Genomic DNA, 19,020 nt, shown 5'->3' on the forward strand with positions numbered 1-19,020 from the left:
AAAAAAAAAAAAATTAACCCTTCTGTATATTACACTTATAACAATAAAAAAATTATTAAAAAATTAAATGCTGAAAAAATGTGAACTAATTCCCTGCTATTTCTACTCTTGATTATTTCAATCATGAATATTCTCTTAATAGTATATTTCCTATTTTCAATTTACTTCCACTATAATTTTCATGGGGGAGAGGTGGCTGGGGCTTGAACTCAAAGCCTAGGTGCTATCTCTGAGTTTTTCACTCAAGACTAGTGCTCTACACTTGAGCCACAGCTCCACTTCCAACTTATTGGTAGTTAACTGCAGATAAAAATCTCATGGACTCCTGCCTAAACTAGCTTTGAACTGTGATCCTAAGATCTCAGCCTGCATAGCTAAAATTACAGGTGTAAGTCACCAATGCCTGGCTTTTTTTTTTTTTTTTTTGGTCAGTCGTGAGCCTGGACACTGTCCCTCAGCTCTTCAGCTCAAGGCTAGAGCTCTACCAGTTGAGCCACAGTGTCACTTCCAGCTTTTTCTGCTTATGTAGTGCTGAGGAATCAAACCCAGGGCCTCATGCATGCAACGCAAGCGCTCTACCACTGAGCCAACTTCCCAGCCCATGCCTGGCTTTTTATACTTGTTTCCACTAGCCTTTGAGTTTGTCTTCTTTTTCGACTATCCTTAAGGTTCAAAGATTATTTACTTGAAATCTTTCTTTGCTAACATAGGTGTTACTGCTATTAAACACTGTCAAGTCATGTGTATTCCCTTCACTTTCATGTATCTCTAAATATTTTCTAATTTGCTCTATATTTCTTCTTTGACCTATTAGTATGACCTGGGGAGAGGGGGATGATATGACAAGTGGTAAAGTATTTTCCTAGAAAGGGCAAGGCCCTGGGGCTAGGAAGGTGGCTCAGTGGTAGAGCGCTTGCCTTGCATGCCTGAGGCCCTGGGTTCGATTCCTCAGCACCACATAAGCAAAAAGAAAAAAGCCGGAAATGGCGCTGTGGCTCATGTGGTAGAGCGCTAGCCTTGAGCTGAAGAGCTGAGGGACAGCGCCCAGGCCCAGAGTTCAGGCCCCACAACTGGACCCAAAAAAAAAAAAAAGAAAGGGCAAGGCCCTAAGTTCAATCCCAAGTACTACCAAAAAAAAAGGGAATGGGTCGATTTTTACAGTAAACATCCCTCAGTATCTGTGGGGGTTGGATTATAATATACATCTAAGACTACCAATTTGTATAAAACCTATGTACATCCTCTCAGTCTTTAATCATCTTTAGATTATTTATGTCTAGTATGATATAAATACTGTCAATATTTACTATGCTACATTGCTTAGAGAATAACGAGATTAAGTCAGCACAGATGCTGTATTTTTCCAAAATGTTTTTAATATGTAGTTACTTGTATCTATGGACAAGAAATCTACAAACATGAAGGCCAAATATATTTGTAAATTTTGTAATACTCTTTCCATTGATTTCTAAGTTGATTCTATTGTTCATGAAGATACTATGCATGGTTTACATATCTTCAATTTTAGCCAGGTATAGGTGGCTCATGCCTGTAATCCTAGCTACTCAGGAGGCTGAGATCTGAGGATCACAGTTCAAAGCCAGCCCAAGCAATAAAGTCCGTGAAAACTGGAAGTGACGCTGTGCTTAAAGTGGTAGAGCGCTAGCTTACCCAGAGTTAGTCCAGGCGCAGCGTTCAAGTCCCATAACCAACAACAACAAAAAAAATCCTCAAGTTTACTAAAAATTGTTTTGGGGTCTATCATATAAAGCAGCATGTTTCACTTGTGCTTGAGAAGAATATATATGTTAATGTTGTTTGGTGTTCTGCATGTGTCCCTTAATCTAATTATAGTGGTGGTGTTCATGTCTTCTATTTCCTTAAAATCTTTCTGGAAGTTCTATCTATTACTGAAGGTAAGACAAGTATTTTAATTGTGTTACATGACAGTAAATGAATTCTTATTGTTGGATTCTGGACTGTATTATATTCCTGTAAAGAGTGTTCAGGTACACACTTAACTTTAAATCACTTGGAGTCATCTGGGAATCTTCCCAATGTTCCATGAAAACATGGCCAGTATCGTGCTTTGTGTGAGCTTTAGAATTTATCTCACTGATTTCCAGCAGTTTTTCCTATGACTTCAAATAGGTGCTGTCCTGTCAAACACTTACAAATCAGAACTCAGGTAAAGCATCAAAAAGAACCCTTATGGTGTGGGAATGTAGCTTAGTGGTATTGTGTTTCCCTAGCCTGCATGAAGCCCTGGATTCAATTCCTCAATACCACATAACAGAAAAAGCCTGAAGTAGTGCCGTGGCTCAAGTGGTAGAGTGCTAGCCTTCAGCAAAAGAAACTCAGGGACAGTGCTCAGGCCCTGAGTTCAAGTCCCAGGACTGGTATTAAAAAAAAAAAAAAAAAAAGAACCCTCTGTACCTCTCCAGAATGTATGCATACATGGCTTTCTTGCTTTTTCGTGTACAATCTCCTAGTCCTCCCCTGCCCTCAGCCTCCAGTTGCCAGCTCCTTTCATTTACTAATACTCTGTCACACCTTATCTTTCCAAGATTCTTATCTTTGCTTCCTTATCACAAGACTGCTGGGCTGGCCTTGGTGGCACACGGTAATCAATGAGGAGGAGGTTACAGGAGGATCATGAGTTTGAGACCAGCCTGGGCTACACCTTGGGTAAGGAAAGTGGCTCAGTGGTAGAGTGCTTGCCTTGCATACATGAGGCCGTGGGTTCGATTCCTCAGCACCACATAAGCAGAAAAAGCGGGTAGTGGTACTGTGGCTCAAGTGGTAGAGCTCTAACCTTGAGCGGAAGAGCTGAGGGACAGCACCCAGGCCCAGAGTTCAGGCCCCACGACCGACAAAACAAAAAAAGCCTGCTGGGCTTTCTTTTGGTTTCTTCTTCACTAAAGCCAGTACTGCCTCTAGACTGTAGACTGCAGTAGAAGAGCTTGTACCTCATTAGTCTCCATTCTTTCAGGGATCACAGTCTAGTGTTGCCTATCATTTAATGTTGAAAAAAAAGTTCACGTATTTAGTATGTTCTCTGCTTGTCTAGGGAGGAAAGGCATATTTTTAACTGCAGAACAAGTTACCCCCAACTCAGCAGCCTTATAAAAGAAACATTGACTATTTTTTATTTGTTCTCAGTTTCTGAGAGTCAGCAAGCAGCAAGCAGTTGAACTGGGCAGTTCTTGCTCAGGATGTCTCATGAAGTTGTAGTTAAGATTTCAGTAGAGCAGGTGTCAGAAAGCTTGATTGCAGTGGAAAGACTTGCTTCCAAAAGGGTTCACTCACGTGTTGTTGGTTAGAGGCCACCTTCTCTTGCTGGAACACTCATTTCCCATGGCGTGTGCTTCTCCCATCAGTTTTTCACAACATGGCAACTAACTACTCTCAGAACAAGCAATCCAAAACCAAGGAAGAGGGAGCGCATGCAAGAGAACAAGATGAAGACAGAGGAAGACGTATAGAAGAGAAACAGAGAATGTAGAATACACGAGAATAAAAGGAAACAAAATAGCCTATCCTCAAAAATGATCCATCACTGGGGCTGGGAATGTGGCTTAGTGATAAAGTGCTTGCCTAGCATGCATGAAACCCTGGGTTCGATTCCTCAGTACCACATAACAGAAAAAGCTGGAAGTAGAATTGTAGTTCAAGTGATACGAGCGCTAGCCTTGAGCAAAAGTAGGCTCAGGGACAGTGCCTGGGCCCTGAGCTCCAGGACTGGCCATTGATCACACCAACTGCCCTTGTTGTACAAAGACAACACAAATGTATAAATAGCAGATAAAATGAAGTGATCACTGGGGACCACCTTGGCAGTGGTCACACACAGGATAAATCCAGTTCCTGTTAAGTCAACAGAGGAGATACTAAAAGTACTTCTTACACATTTTTTAGGAGTGATTTGGGGTTCAAACTCAGGGCCCTATGGTTTACATTTTAACTTTGCCCTGTACACTTTTTAGTTTTGCCTATTTTTTAGATATGGTCTCATGTTTTTGCCCAGGCAGGCCTCAGATAGTGATCCTTCTACCTGTGCCTCCCACCTACATCTCCCACATAGCTGAGATTAGAGGTGTACACCACCATGCCTGGCTTGTTCACTGATGAAATCTTGCTAACTTTTCATTATGGCTGGCCTCACACTGCAATCCTTCTGATCTATGCCTCTTAAGTAACTGGGATTACAAGTGTGAACCACTGTACTTGACTCCTTCTATATTTTAATACTCTAAGGTAGACTGTACTCCATATGCCAAGATGGAGAAAAATAAAACTAAGAGTTAGTAGCAATAACTTTTTTTTTTTTTTTTGTCAGTCATGGGGCTTCAACTCATGGCCTGGGCACTGTCCTTAAGCTCTTTTTGCTCACTGCTAGTGCTCTAATACTTTGAGCCATAGCACCTCCTCATGTTTTCTGCTGGCTGATTGGAGATCAGAGTCTCATGGACTTCCCTGCCTGGGCTGGCTTTGAACTGTGAACCTCAGATCTCAGATCTCCTGAGTAGCTAGGATTATCAGTGTAAGCCACCACACCAGGCTTAATTACCAATAACTCCCCACACACACCTTTTCTTTTAATAGGTTGTAGGGCTTGAACTCTGGGTCTGGGTGCTGTTCCTCAGCTCTTCAGCTCAAAGTGAGCGCTATGCCACTTGAGCCACAGCACCACTTCCAGTTTTTCTGATGGTTAATTGGAGAAAAGTCTCACAGACTTTCCTTGCCTGGGCAAGATTTGAACGGCGATCCTTGGATCTCAGCCTCCTGAATAGCTAGGATTACAGTCATGAGCCATGGGCGCAGGGCAGCAAAAACTTTTAAGAAAAAAGAAAAGTAACTTCCTGGTGTCTATGGAGAAAAAAGGGGAAGTAACTGAAACCAATCCCAAGTGGCTTATTCCTCCAAATATTCAAATGATCTCTACCCTGCTTTCCCATCAGTCACAAGTCAAGAAGCAATACCAACAATAACATTAATAGTAAAATAGATAGCAGAAGTAGCAGCATCAGGACCAATCAATGCTGAGCATTTTGCTTCACTAACTCAGTAACTCCTCACAGCAAACTTACAAATATAGACATCATTATTCCTTAAAATCTACATCATTTGTTTCACACCCTGTCTTACAGTCTACAAGGTAACAACTTTCCTGTTCTGACAGCACCTGCAGAAGAACCCCCTTTCCCTGCAGGGTTCCACTGTACCTCCACACTCAAAGTGTTTTGTCCTGCCTGATCCATTCTGGTCAGGCTGCAAAACTTCTTAGCTTCCAGATTCCCAACATCTACTACCACACCCTGGTAAAAGGAATTAGCAAAATACTTAAGACTTGTATGAATTCTTTGTTCCTCGGTTACCACAATACTACAATTCACATAACACAGACTTCTCTAATCCCTTAGGACACACTGATTTGTCAAGTCTGCCTCTCCAGCTAATTTAAAAGAAATGATCCTTCTGCAACCAATCATTTGAAAATATACCTTCTTAATTTATATTGGTGCAGCTTAATATTGAATGATTTCCCTACAGACTTATCATTAGTAAAAAAAAAAAAAAACACCCTGTCTACTTGCTATCCTGGTAACTACTAGACTCTCATTCAATTTTTCTTTTTCTCAAAAAAAAGTAGTAATTATAAATACTGACTCATAGTCTCAAAGGTTTAATGAAAATAATGACATTTACCAGGAAATGGAACTATGTTTTGGGGGATTAGGCAAAGGGGGAGACCACATAAATGGAAGGAGAAAGAATGAGCAAATGTGGTCATTATATTCTATGTACAGTATGAAATACCAAACTGCGGAACTTGAGGGTAGAAATGGGAGGGTAGAAATGGGGGAGAATGAAAGAATGGGTGACACTGATCAAGAGTATTGTACTCATAGCCTGACTTAAAAAGTTGTAACACCTTTGTGCAACTATTTAATAATAATAAAAAATAGAAATAATGTAATTTACAAATGAAAAGGAAAAGATGACAATGGGCACACATAATTCACAGAAAGCAAAATAATAAAAATAACAAATATAGATCACAGAAATGCAAACTAAAATACCACATTTTTGTCAGACAGATTATCAGAGATGAAAATAAATTGCCAGAAGGAAATAAGCATTCCCATATCCTATTAACACATAATTTTTTTAATTTTTGTGTTTAAAATCCACATACACTTTTGACCAGTTTTTTGTTTGTTGTTTGTTTTTGTCAGTTGTGGGCTTAAACTCGGGGTCTGGGAGCTGTCCTTGAGCCTCTTTGTGCTCAAGGCCAGTGCTCTACCACTTGAGCCACAGCACCACTTCTGGTTTTTGAGTGATTAATTGGAGATAAAAGTCTCACAGGGACTTTTCTGCCTGGGCTGTGATCCTCAGATCTCATCTTCCTAAACAAATAGGAATCCAGGCATCAGCCACCACACCTGGCTGACCAGGCTTTTTGTTTGTTTTATTTTACCTTTGAGCCATGTCTCCAGCTCTAGTATTTCATTTCTAATAATTCGTTATGATAACTGAAAAACTGACCAATCTCAAAATTTCATTTTGGCATTATGATATACCAATTTGTCCAACAAAAAGAGGTTGGTTTAATAAGTTTTAGTACATCTAAAGATTATTATTAAATCACTTCAGAATTTTACATATTAATAAACCTGTTTTATTAATAACACATACTCACATAAAAACATACCTGAATAGAAAAAAATCTAGAAGTATACACCCCAAAATGTTAGCAGTAATTATCTCTGTAAAAGAACAGTGGAATTTTTGTGATTTTTTTCTTTTGTTTTTTACTTATCAATGCCAATGTAGTTTTACTTCAGCAAGAATGGGTTGCAGAAGGACATTAACACATTCGAGAGAGAGAAAGCACAACTGAAGATCACACATTCATGACAGAAAAAATGCCATTATTGTAACAAAACACAAAATATTTCCATGTTCCATAGCACTTATTAAGGTGAGGCAAAGCCAATATCAAATATCTTAAAGGTCATCCAGTACCCTAGTTTTTAATCTATTTTAGGAACACACATGAAAGGATCTGGCAGGACAAGAGAAGTGTGCAGTTCTTCCAACATTTTAGGAAAAGACATCCCAAATCAAAACTTAGAATCCTACAGACAGTGTTGAAAATTACTAGTAGGCTGAGAATGTGGCCTAGTGGTAGAGTATTTGTCTAGCATATATTAAGCCCTGGGTTCGATTCCTCAGTACCACATAAACAGAAAAAGCCAGAAATGGTGCTCTGGCACAAGTGGTAGAGCACTAGCCTTGAGCAAAAGAAGCTTAGGGACAGAGCCCAGGCCCTGAGTTCAAAAACCAGGACTGGAAAAAAAAAGATAGAAGGAGGAGGAAGAGGAAAAAGAAGAGAAGGAGGAGGAGGAAAAGGAAGAGGAAGAGGAGGAGGAGGAGGAGGCAGAGGAAGCAAAGGAGGCGGAGGAGGAAATCACTAGTAAAAATGTCAGCTCTTTCAAGGTAAGGATCACCTCAAATACCCTTTTCAGCTCAATTTACTTTTATCTCGAAAACCCTCACTCTCCCAAGAAAGAAGTTACCATGAAAATCATAAGGATAAAAATCATTCCAATTTCAAATTTAGATTTCACTAAATAAAGAGAAATTACTTTTTACAAATTCTATTCCCAATTATGTTAACCTTTCAACTTAGTTTTGGTTGGTTGGTTGGTTGGTTGGTGTGTTTGGGATTTTGTTTTTGTTTTTTGTTTAAAAAAAAAAAAAACAGGGTCTGGCTATATATAGTATAGGCTGGCCTAGAATTCATGAGTCTCCCTGACCCCCTGCATCCAAGTGATGGGACTATAGAAATGCATCACTATGACTTGAATATTTTAATGGATGAAAGTTCAGTCAACAACAAGAAGCAAAAAAGGGTCCTTAACTAATCCTAAAACAGTTGTGTTTTACACACTAATTATGTATATCTCTAGGTACTATGTACAATTTCTAACCTAACGCCAAAGAACTGCCTGTTATAGTGTGGAACAATCTCTACAAATTGTGTATAATGACTAATTTCAATATGATCAGTAAGTAGCAAATTAGTACAACTGCATCAATACTAACCCATATTATAGTTTTCAATCAAATTGGCTGCCATAAGATCCATAATTATTTCCAACAATCTATAGAACATGAAATAAAGTATTCCAATTGCATCCCCTAATAATGTCAGGTTTCCACAAAAAGTCATTTAGTGGCAACTTCACATCTACAACAGTTTTCAACACTAGTCTCCTAACACCCTGCTGATCCTTCCAATGAGATTTGGTAGCAGCATCCAAGGTAGAGGAAGACCTGAGCAGAGTACAAGCTAATATTCCTTTAAGCCTCTACTAAAATTGTCTTAATGAAAACATCTTTTACTATACAAGGAAATTTTCTAAATAGGAGAAAATCAAAGAACAACTTTACATAAAGGAGATTTTATTCTATTTTTTTTCTTTTATAGCAGCACTAGGACTTGAACTCAGGGCCTGGGTGCTGATGCTTAGCTTTTTTACTCAAGGGTGGCACTCTACCACTTGTGCCACACCTCAACTTCTAGCCTTTTGCTAGATTTTTCGGCTGGGAAGACACCTGTATAACCTAAGCACTATAAAATACCAAAACTTACAACACAATTACATGGATACTGTGGAAAAATAATAGACATCTCTTTGCTTTAGTGATAACCTTTGCATCATTCACCCATTCATCAGTATTACAAACACAACTATTTACATTATTTGCTATAGGACATGGAAATACAAAAGTAAAAGAAGCAAAAAAAAACACTCTGTAAAGCTTACATCGAACAACAGAGATAGGTATCAAACAATACAGTCATCCTTCAGTATCCATGGAGGATCAGTTCCAGGACACCCCTCAAATACCAAGATTTATGGATGCTCAAGCACCTTATATAAAATGCAGCATGCCTATTGGTTTACACAAACCTCCCATACTCTTGAAATCATTTAGAGATTACTTATATCTAATAACATATAAATTGTTATCCTGTCTTGTTTAAGGAATGATACATTCAATTTTTTCCTATGTTTTCAACCTATCATTGATTGAATCTACAGGTGCATTACCAATGGATGCACTTTCCATGGACATGAAGGGCCAACTATAATTGATTTGAATAACTTAGAATATCACAATCCTGTTAAAATATACTACCATAAACTAGGCCTGTGGTCAAGAGAGCCAAGTATGGAAAGATGAAGAGAGGTTCAGGCAGAAGTAGACTGTGCAAAGGCCCTGGAACTGGAATGGCCCTTCCAAAACTAGGAACTAAGTCAGTCCAGATATACTGAAGTATTTAGATTATTTCTCCAGCACATATGAAGCCTGATAAGTGTAAAGATATCAGAATAACTGCAAGAAGAGTCTGGCATTCATAAAAGAAGCCTCGACAGGTATAAAATTAGAAGATATTGGCTTAAAGATGGAACTCTAATGGAGCATGAGGCTCATCCTTGGAAGGAAAGGGAGAGATTATTTTCTCAAATCACAGAAACTAAATTAATTACCTCTCTTGATTTGCAAACAAAAGAAAATGAAGCATTTTGTAATACTATACCTCCAGTACAATATTGTTTATTCAAGAAAGGTAAAATTAAATATATATAGTTCTTACAGAAATGCCAACAAACTAAGGAAAAAATACTTTCGGTGAGCCTATGTGGTATTTTATTATATGGCTATAGAGAATTTATTTAGCAGGAAACTTTCTTTTGGCCTTTTTCAATGCCCTAGAAAAAGAACCTTTTTTTAACACACTGACACACTACTTCACAAGATTTGTCACTAGGAATGCTTTCAGTCTGCAGAACTGCCAGCCACTGATGCTAGACTATGACCACAAGCACTTTGAACACAAGTCCTGAATGGATTTGACATTTTAAAAAATCTTTTGCTCCCTACTCTGAAGTTATCTACTTTCAGAACTATCACTCTTTACCTTAAACCATCAGTCCTCAATAATGACTCTACCTAAAGTATGTAACTGTTAACAATACTATATAGCATGTAACTTCTCTTTATAGAGTGGTCCGGTTACAAAAGAACTGACAACATTTCCACAATTTATGACCAAAGCATCATGTAAGTATGACATGCCTTAAAACAAACTCACCTGATTTATTTGAAGCATGTTAAGATAATATTGGTCAAACTGCTATATACCTCACGGCTCCAAAAACTGGAAAATAAAAACGAAATAAAGTTCAATTTAGTTGCTAATCTCAATCACCAGATAATACTTTATTTATATAGCTTGATTAACCATCAAATATAAAGGAGTTGATCCAGACCAACATAGAACTTTAATAAAAATGTTTCATACCTGGATGGTCAATCCAATAGCTAGTCACTAGCCATATCTGGCCACTAAGCAACTAAAAGGTGACTAGTATAACCAAGGCAGTAAATGTTTAATTTTTCCTGAATGGTAATTTAAACTTAACAGGAAACTGGGTTGGACCTCAAGGCCTGAATTTACAAGAGAGGCTCTTTACCACTTGAGCCATGCCCCAGCCCTTTTTTAGTTATTTTTCAGATAAGGTTTTACATTTTTGCCGAGGGCCAGCTTCCAGTCATAAACATTCTATATATTGCTCCTCCACAGCTGAGATTACAGGTATGTACCACCAACAGTTAGCTTAAACTTCATTTGTTTTTGCTTTTTTTTTTTTTTTTTGCTTTTTACTTAAGTAAACTTGTGGCAACTTCCAGACAATGAATATCTAGACTACTGAACAAAATCCCCTCTGGATCTGGAGTTCTAAAAACTCTTGTTTTTTTGTTTTTTTTTTTTGTCGGTTGTGGGCCTGAACTCTGGGCCTGGGCACTGTCCCTCAGCTCTTCAGCTCAAGGCTAGCCCTCTACCACTTGAGCCACAGCGCCACTTCCGGCTTTTTCTGCTTATGTGGTGCTGAGGAATCGAACCCAGGGCCTCATGCATGCAAGGCAAGCATTCTACCACTGAGCCACCTTTCCAGCCCCTAAAAACTCTTGAAAGAGAAACTGTGAACAAATCCAAATCTTTCAGATAAATCCTTAATGTATACTGCCCTTGCGCTAGCCACGTTTTAAACATCCTTGTTCCTCCCAGCTGTACAATTTATGTTAATCCTAAAGAAGCTTCAACACAGACAAGTATTCTCTAAGGTGTTAGATTTTTTTTTTTTGCTTCTACTTTCAATATAAACATATATGTAGCCAGGCGCTGGTGGCTCACACCTGTAATTCTAGCTACTCAGGAGGCTGAGCTCTGAGGATCATGTTTCAAAGCCAGCCCAGGCAAGAAAGTCCACAACACTCTTATCTCCAATAAACCACTAGAAAACCAGAAGTAGTGCTGTGGCTAAAGTGGTAGAGTGCTTGCCTTGAGCAAGAGCTGAGGGACAGCGCCCAGGCCCAGAGTTCAAGCCCCATAACCAACAACAACAACAACAACAAAAAAAAAAAATATATATATATATATATTTCATGTGTACATGTGCAGATCCTGGAGCCTGAGCACTCACCCTTCCTTTTTTGTGCAAGGCTGGTGCTCTATCACTTGAGCCAAAGCTCCACTTCCAGCTTTTTGCTGGTTAACTGGAAGTAACCAGTAAAGTCTCATGGACTTTGTTGCCTAAACTGGCTTCAAACTATAATCCTCAGATCTCAGCCTCCTGAGTGACTAAGATTACAGGTTACAAGCATGATAAACTCCATTACTAGATTTGGCTTTACTACTTTCTAGGCTTGTCTCTCTCTCCTTGGTTGTATTTCTTTGCATGTGATAAATCCTTTCAATACTTATACATAGATGCCAAGGAAGACAAGAAAAACCCAAACATAAACCATGGCTTTCCTAATGGGAATGCACATAAAATATAAATCAGTACCTCCCCCACAAAAAAAAAAATCATCAAGCTACCAACACAGAAAGAGGGCTGAACCATTTCTTAAGCTGGAAAATTTTAACAATAAACTTTCCTTCAGAATCATACATGTGTATGCACACACACACATATTTGGATACCATTTTCTCAAGACAAATGAGACAATTTAAAACAATTGTGAAATATTTTGCTATTTCTTACAATAGTGTCCTCAGCATTGGTATTAACTTTTCTTTTATGTTCTTTTATTTCTTTTCTGTTTTCATATTTTCTAAGAAAATAGATCCTGTAGGAAAAAAAATAAGTGGTACTAGTAAATTTGAAGTTTTGCCCAAATTCTTCAGATTATCTTTTAAGGCTTGGACAAATTATTCTATCTTTGTTTCATTTTTTTTCAGTTTTTAAAGAATAAATTAGAAATCATTGTGATAGGATCTAGCAGAAATAATTAGATATCACTTCTAAAGTTAAGTTATGAAGTTTTATCAGGTTTTCTCCATCATATTTTCATTGCTCTGAAAACAGCCAGATGCTATAGTGTGCACTGCTCTTTGGAAAAGCACACACAGCAAAAAACTAAGAGAAGCCCATAGCCAACAACCAGCAAAAGTCAAGGCCTTCAATACCACAGCCCCAAGGAACTGAATCCTACCAAGGGATGGACTGAAGTTGAAAGCTGGTCTTTGCAAGTAGGACTTTCACCAGTCAAGCTTTCAAACGTAGGTGCAGCTCCAAATGAAAGTCTAACTGCAACCTCATATGTGACCTCAGCCACACTGCACCCACATTTTTTTTATTATTATTATAAAGGTGATGTACAGAGGAGTTAGTTTCCTAAGTCAGGTAAGGATTATCTCTCTTTTTTTTTTTTAATTGTCAGTCATGGGGCTTGAACTCTGGGCCTGAGCACTATCCCTCAGCTCTTCAGTTCAAGGCTAAAGCTCTACCACTTGAGCTACAGCGCCACTTTCGGTTTTCTGGCAGTTTATTGGAGATAAGAGTTTCAGGGACTTTCTTGCCCAGGCTGGCTTTGAACCGAGATTCTCAGATCTCAGCCTCCAGAGCTAGGATTACAGGCATGAGCCACCAGGGCCCGGCTAAGAGTGTATTTCTTTTTGAACAATAACACCCTTCCCTCACTCTCTTCCAGTTTTTCCCTCCCATCCCACCAACAAGTTGCATAGTTCATTTTGAATAGACTAGACACTTCTAGTGAATACCACTGCTGCATTTGTCCACCCTTTGTCCCTCAATTTTCTGTGCCTCCCGTTAACCTCCCAAAGACAGATAAATGAACAAACAAGACAAAAAGAAAACAAAAACCGCAACAAAGAAAAAAAAATCTCATTTCTATTTCCTGGAGTTCATTTTAATAAACAGCATTTTATATGATCAGATGTATATATAGACATTGTGCCTTTTCCTCTCCTAAGACTATCCTTGTTTGGTGTGAATGCCTAGAGTCCTGTATAATTTATTATGCTCCAGTGAATTTTAGATCTAGCTTCCACATATGAGAGAAAATATGCACCATTTGTCTCTCTGAGCTTGGCTTACCTCACTTAACATTTGTTCTAGGTCCATCCATCTCCCTGCAAATGACATAATACTATTCTACTGGCTGTGTAAAATTCTATTGTGCATAGGTACCACATTTTTTGGATACAGTCATTTACAGTAGGGCATCTAAGCTGTTTCTATAACTTGGCTGTTGTGAATAGTGCAGCAATGAACATGAATGTGCAAGTACCTGTACAGTATTCTGGCCTGTAATGTTCTGGATAGATGTCCAGGAGTGACGATTTTTAACCACAGAAACCGTGAGATAACAAATGCTTGTTAAGGGGCGGAGGTGAGGGGAGTATGGGAAGGGATGGGAAGGGGAAACAAAGAGGAGGCAACAATGCTTCATAAGAAATGTACTCGTTATCTTGCCCATGTAATTGTAACTTCTCTGTACAGTATTTTCACAATAAAAAAAGAAAAAGGAAAAAAAATGCTTGTTAAGTCCTTAAATCTGAGGTAATATGGTATGCAATGAGAAGATAACTCAGCAATTCCACTCGAATAAAACTCAACAGTCCGATGGTGCTTGAGTACTAACTTAAAATAATTGTTTGATATAAGCAAATCAAAAACATTGGAATTTGAGTGTGATCAATTACAAAGCATATTTTTAATTCAAAAGTTAAGGTTATTAAAAACTGTAGCATTGTGTCTAGCATTCTTGGCAATAAATACTATTTTCAAAACAAAAAAAAACTGTAGCATTAGTAGTGTTAAAATTCAACTGCCATAAATAACTAAAACTACAAACCCAATTAATTTTCTCTTTTTTAATAAATTTAATTTGGAAGGTAATGTATAAACAATACACTAAACGCATATTAGTGACTTAGTGTCCTTCACTTTCTACAATTTAGTAATATTTACTACTTCCTTGCCATCTCTGAGAAATACATTTTGTTTATAAGCCTCTTAACATTAATAATATATAGACTTGTATGTACTTCTTCTAGTAACACAATTGGTTCCAAGAAGCAGGAACAGTAAAATACTGAAGTATATACTTTTTTAAGTTCTAATCTTTTTATATGAAAAAGTACGTTATGGGGCTGGGAAGGTGGCTCAGTGGTAGAGCGCTTGCCTTGCATGCCTGAGGCCCTGGGTTGGATTCCTCAGCATCACATAAGCAAAAAGAAAAAAGCCGGAAGTGGCGCTGTGGCTCAAGTAGTAGAGTGCTAGCCTTGAGCTGAAGAGCTGAGGGACAGCACCCAGGCCCAGAGTTCAGCCCCACAACCGGAAATAAAAAAAAAAAAACAAATGAAAAAGGTACGTTATTAAGTAATAAAAATTATAACACCTATTCACTTAAATTGTACAATTTAAAATATTCTGTCAAGCTGGGTGCTAGTGGCTTAGGCCTATAATCCTAGCTACTCAGGAGGCTAAGATCTGAGAATTATGGTTCAAAGCCAGCCTGGGCAGAAAAGCACATGAGACTCTTATCTCCAATAAACCACTCAGAAAACCCAAAGTGGCACTGTGGCTCAAGTGGTACAGCACTCGCCTTGAGCTAAAGAGCTGAGGGACAGTGCCCAGGTCCAAAGTTCAAGCCCCACAACTGAACAAAAAAAAAAAAAAATTGTCAATGTTTCTTTCACACTTAAAAAAGAAAGAGCTGCATAAATTAAAACTTATGAAGCTGGGCTGGGAAGGTGGCTCAGTGGTAGAGTACTTGCCTTGCATGTATGAGGCCCTGAGTTCAATTCCTCAGCACCATATATGCTGAAGAAGTCGGAAGTAGTGCTGTGATTCAAGTGGTAGACCGCTGGCCTTGAGCTGAAGAGCTAAGAGACGACGCCCAGGCCCAGAGTTCAGGCCCACAACCAACAAGAACAAAAAACAAAAAAAAGTTTTAAAACTTATGAAGCTAATATGCCTTTAATAGCAATCTGTGGGGTAAATAGTATTTAAAAATTATGGGGGCTGGGAAGGTGGCTCAGTGGTAGAGCGCTTGTCTTGCATGCCTGAGCCCCTGGGTTTGATTCCTCAGCATCACATAAGCAAAAAGAAAAAAGCCGGAAGTGGCGCTGTGGCTCAAGTGGTAGAGCGCTAGCCTTGAGCTGAAGAGCTGAGGGACAGCGCCCAGGCCCAGAGTTCAGGCCCCATGACCGGACCCAAAAAAAAAATTGGAAGTAGAGCTGTGGCTCAAGTAGTAGAGCACTAGCATGGACCAAAAAAGCTCAAGGACAGTATCCAAACCCTGAGTTCATGCCCAAGAACCAGCACCAAAAATAAATAAATAAATAAATCCTTTTCATTAAAAAGTTGTTAAATTCACAGCATTACAAAAATTACAATTTGTAAGCATACCATGGACAACTCAGAATGCCCACAGTGGCATGTGTCTCTAGTACTTCATGTCTTCTTTTAAAGATATGCCCATTTGTGATAGTGACTGTGCTTTAAATGATGTTACTTAATGATGTTCTTCCAGATAGATGGTTGTGAAGCTAACAAAAAAAAAAAAGGTCTCAAGTTTAAACAAATAAGGAAACATATGCCAGTCTGTTGTACATTTTTAAAGCATTTGATAAAGTAGGAAGACATAACAGTGCCATTATATGCTACCTGTGGTTTCATAAAATTCCACCTCCCCTCTTGTCAAAAGTTTCCAGCCAGGCATCAGTGGCTCACGCCTGTAATCCTAGCTACTCAGGAGAGGCTGAGATCTGAGGATCTCAGTTCAAAGCCTGCTTAGGCAGGAAGGTCCATGAGAATTAATCACCAGAAAACCAGAAGTGGGATATGGCTTAAGTGGTAGACCACTGGCCTTGAGCTGAAGAGCTGAGAGGCAGTGCCTAGACCCAGAGTTCAAGCCCCACAACTGACCAAAAAAAAAAGTTTCCATAAACTTTTTGTATTAGCACAGACCCCACAATTGGTGGGTAATTCTCATGCATATATCTTAGTGGACAATATAATAAAAGGCAAAAATATTTACTATCCTCATTCTTAGGCTACAAATTACACAGAACTAAATACCAATTCAAAGTCCCACATTCTAAAAGAATCATGGAATTTTTTTTTGGGGGGGGGGGGTCCAGTCATGGGGCCTGAACTCTGGGCCTGGGCGCTGTCCCTCAGCTCTTCAGCTCAAGGCTAGCGCTCTACCACTTGAGCTACAGCGCCATTTCCGGCTTTTTTCTTTTTGCTTACGGTGGTGCTCAGGAATCGAACCCAGGGCCTCATGCATGCAAGGCAAGCACTCTACCACTGAACCACCTTCCCAGCCCCTCAAGGAATATTTTTAAAGTGTTTCAAAATGTGTTTCATTTTAATTTTTTCAAGTAGGTAGACACACACACACACACACAAACAGCTTTTAAGGAAAATTAGAACTGTACAAATTTTAGTGTCTTCTAAGAGTTTATGAAAGATTCTAAGTATACAGAAGTCTCACTCAATAAACTATGGCAGTGAAAAATTCCAACGTACTAGTAGTATGGGAAACCATCATTTATCAGACATGGGCGTTGAACTCTAGGCCTGGGCACTGTCCCTGAGCTCTTTAGCTCAAGGCTAGTGCTCTACCACTTGTGCCACAGTGCCACTTCCAGCCTTTTCTGTTTATGTGGTGCTGAGGAATCGAACCCAGGGCCTCATGCATGCAAGGCAAGCACTCTACCACTGAGGCACCTTTCCAGCCCCATCTGCCACTTTTATACTCGCTCATTTCATTTTAATTATCTTAAGAAGGTCTGGTTTGGGCTATTTGCTCATAACTACATTGGTGATATTAAAACCCAGTTCAGACAAATTCAAAATCCTCTTCTCTTCACTATACACTGAGTGATAAAAGACACACCTTCTTTAAATGTTTCCTGTACCAAAGTGCTTAACGTCTGGAACTACAAGAATGACAAGGCAGATATGGAGAATTTGGGGAGTTTATCAAAATCAATGACATGTCCACACATATAAATCATAATTATTACAAGTAGTGGTCACCTAATACTTTGAGTAACTAAGAAAGGCACAAATACATGTATCTCTCCACACTGTGTAGTAGGGGCAGATAACTGTTAGAAAACTTAGATTGTTTTTCCCTTTATACATACAAATGGCCTTTTGGGGCTGGAAAGGTGGTAGAGTGCTTGCCTTGCATGCATGAGGCCCTGGGTTTGATTCCTCAGCACCACATAAGCAGAAAAAGCCAGAAATGGTGCTGTGGATCAAATGATAGAGTACTAGCCTTGAGCTGAAGAGCTGAGGACAGTGCCCAGGCTCTGAGTTCAGGCCCTATGACCAGGGGAAAAAAAAGGTCTTTTGTTTATATATACAAATAAAAGAAGAAAATAGAACCTGGTGTAATATATACATATAAAAAAGGAAATAAGAGCCAGGTATGATGGTGCCCTAGGAAGAGTAAAAAGGGAGGATCACAAGCAGGAGGCCAGCCGGGGTACACAGGAGGCTTTGTCTCAAAAAGAATAAAAATAAAGAAATTAGTACAAAGAAAAAATTATGTATTTTGGCCAACTATATAGTCTCACTTTCTGTATTATTTAAAAGTATCATTGTATCTTCAGGAAAACAATATATTGTGTGTAAAAGACCATAAAAGGTGAACCAATACCTGATAACAGGTGGACCCGAGTCAAATTTATAATGATGTTCCCTGTATTATCCTTGCAACTTTTCTGAAATCTTGAAACTATTTTCAAATTACAAGCTAAAAATCAAAAATTCACACCACGCTTTCTAAAACTGACAACACATTCTTGGATTAGACAGCAATATTTTAACAGATACAAAACACTGAATTTTAAGGGAAAAAGAAAACTTTTTGTGAGGAAGTAGGTACTCTATCTATCAATGTCATCCATCACTTAGAAGTAAATTTCCTATTACACTGCTAGGTAATGAAAGGTGGTAATGGTGACTAGAACTGAAAACACACACAGTTTAACATTACTGCTTCAAAAATGTAATAGTCTTATTGCAAAATATAACAAATCTACAATTCAAGTGATTTGTGCTATCTCTGGTTCACAGTAAAATATAGATAAACTGAACAAGACAATTAAGCAGATTAAGTTTGATTTTGACAGGTTTATTTTTTTCCACTACACCTCAATGTACAATAGTATATTTTATTCATCCTAAGAAAGTAAAAATGGGGTCTGAGAAGAAGGTGGCTCAGTGGTACAGTGCTTGCCTTGCATGCATGAGGCCCTGGGTTTTGATTCCTCAGCATCATATATACAGAAAAAGCCAGAAGTGGCGCTGTGGCTCAAGTGGTAGAGTGTTAGCCTTGAGCTGAAGAACTGAGGGGCAGTGCCAAAGCTCAGAGAGTTCAAGCCCCACGAGCAACAAAAAAAGTAATACTGGGGCTGGGAATATAGCTTAGGGTAGAGTACTTGCCTAGTATGCAAGAAGCACAGAGTTCAAGTCCTCAGTATCACATAAACAGAAAAAGCAGGTGGCACTGTGGTGCAAGTGGCAGAGTGCTAACTGTGAGCAAAAGAAGCTCAGGGACAGTGCCCAGGGCCTGAGTTCAAGCCCCAGGACTGGCAAAAAGAGGGGG

At 38.9% G+C, this 19,020-nt stretch overlaps 1 protein-coding gene across 3 annotated transcripts in view; it reads right to left on the reverse strand.

The window, feature by feature from the left end:
• Stau2 (staufen double-stranded RNA binding protein 2) overlaps nt 1-19,020 on the reverse strand; it is a 310,719-nt gene that overhangs the window by 274,518 nt on the left and 17,181 nt on the right. For all 3 annotated transcript variants that reach the window (XM_013028448.1, XM_013028445.1, XM_013028447.1), the window contains one exon: nt 10,172-10,237. In XM_013028448.1, coding sequence (XP_012883902.1) covers nt 10,172-10,189 — 18 coding nt within the window. In that variant the 5' untranslated portion in view covers nt 10,190-10,237. The remainder of the gene's footprint in view (nt 1-10,171; nt 10,238-19,020) is intronic.

This window comes from Dipodomys ordii, unplaced genomic scaffold (assembly GCF_000151885.1).
Source record: "Dipodomys ordii isolate 6190 unplaced genomic scaffold, Dord_2.0 Scaffold109, whole genome shotgun sequence".
Taxonomy (NCBI): Eukaryota; Metazoa; Chordata; class Mammalia; order Rodentia; family Heteromyidae; genus Dipodomys; species Dipodomys ordii.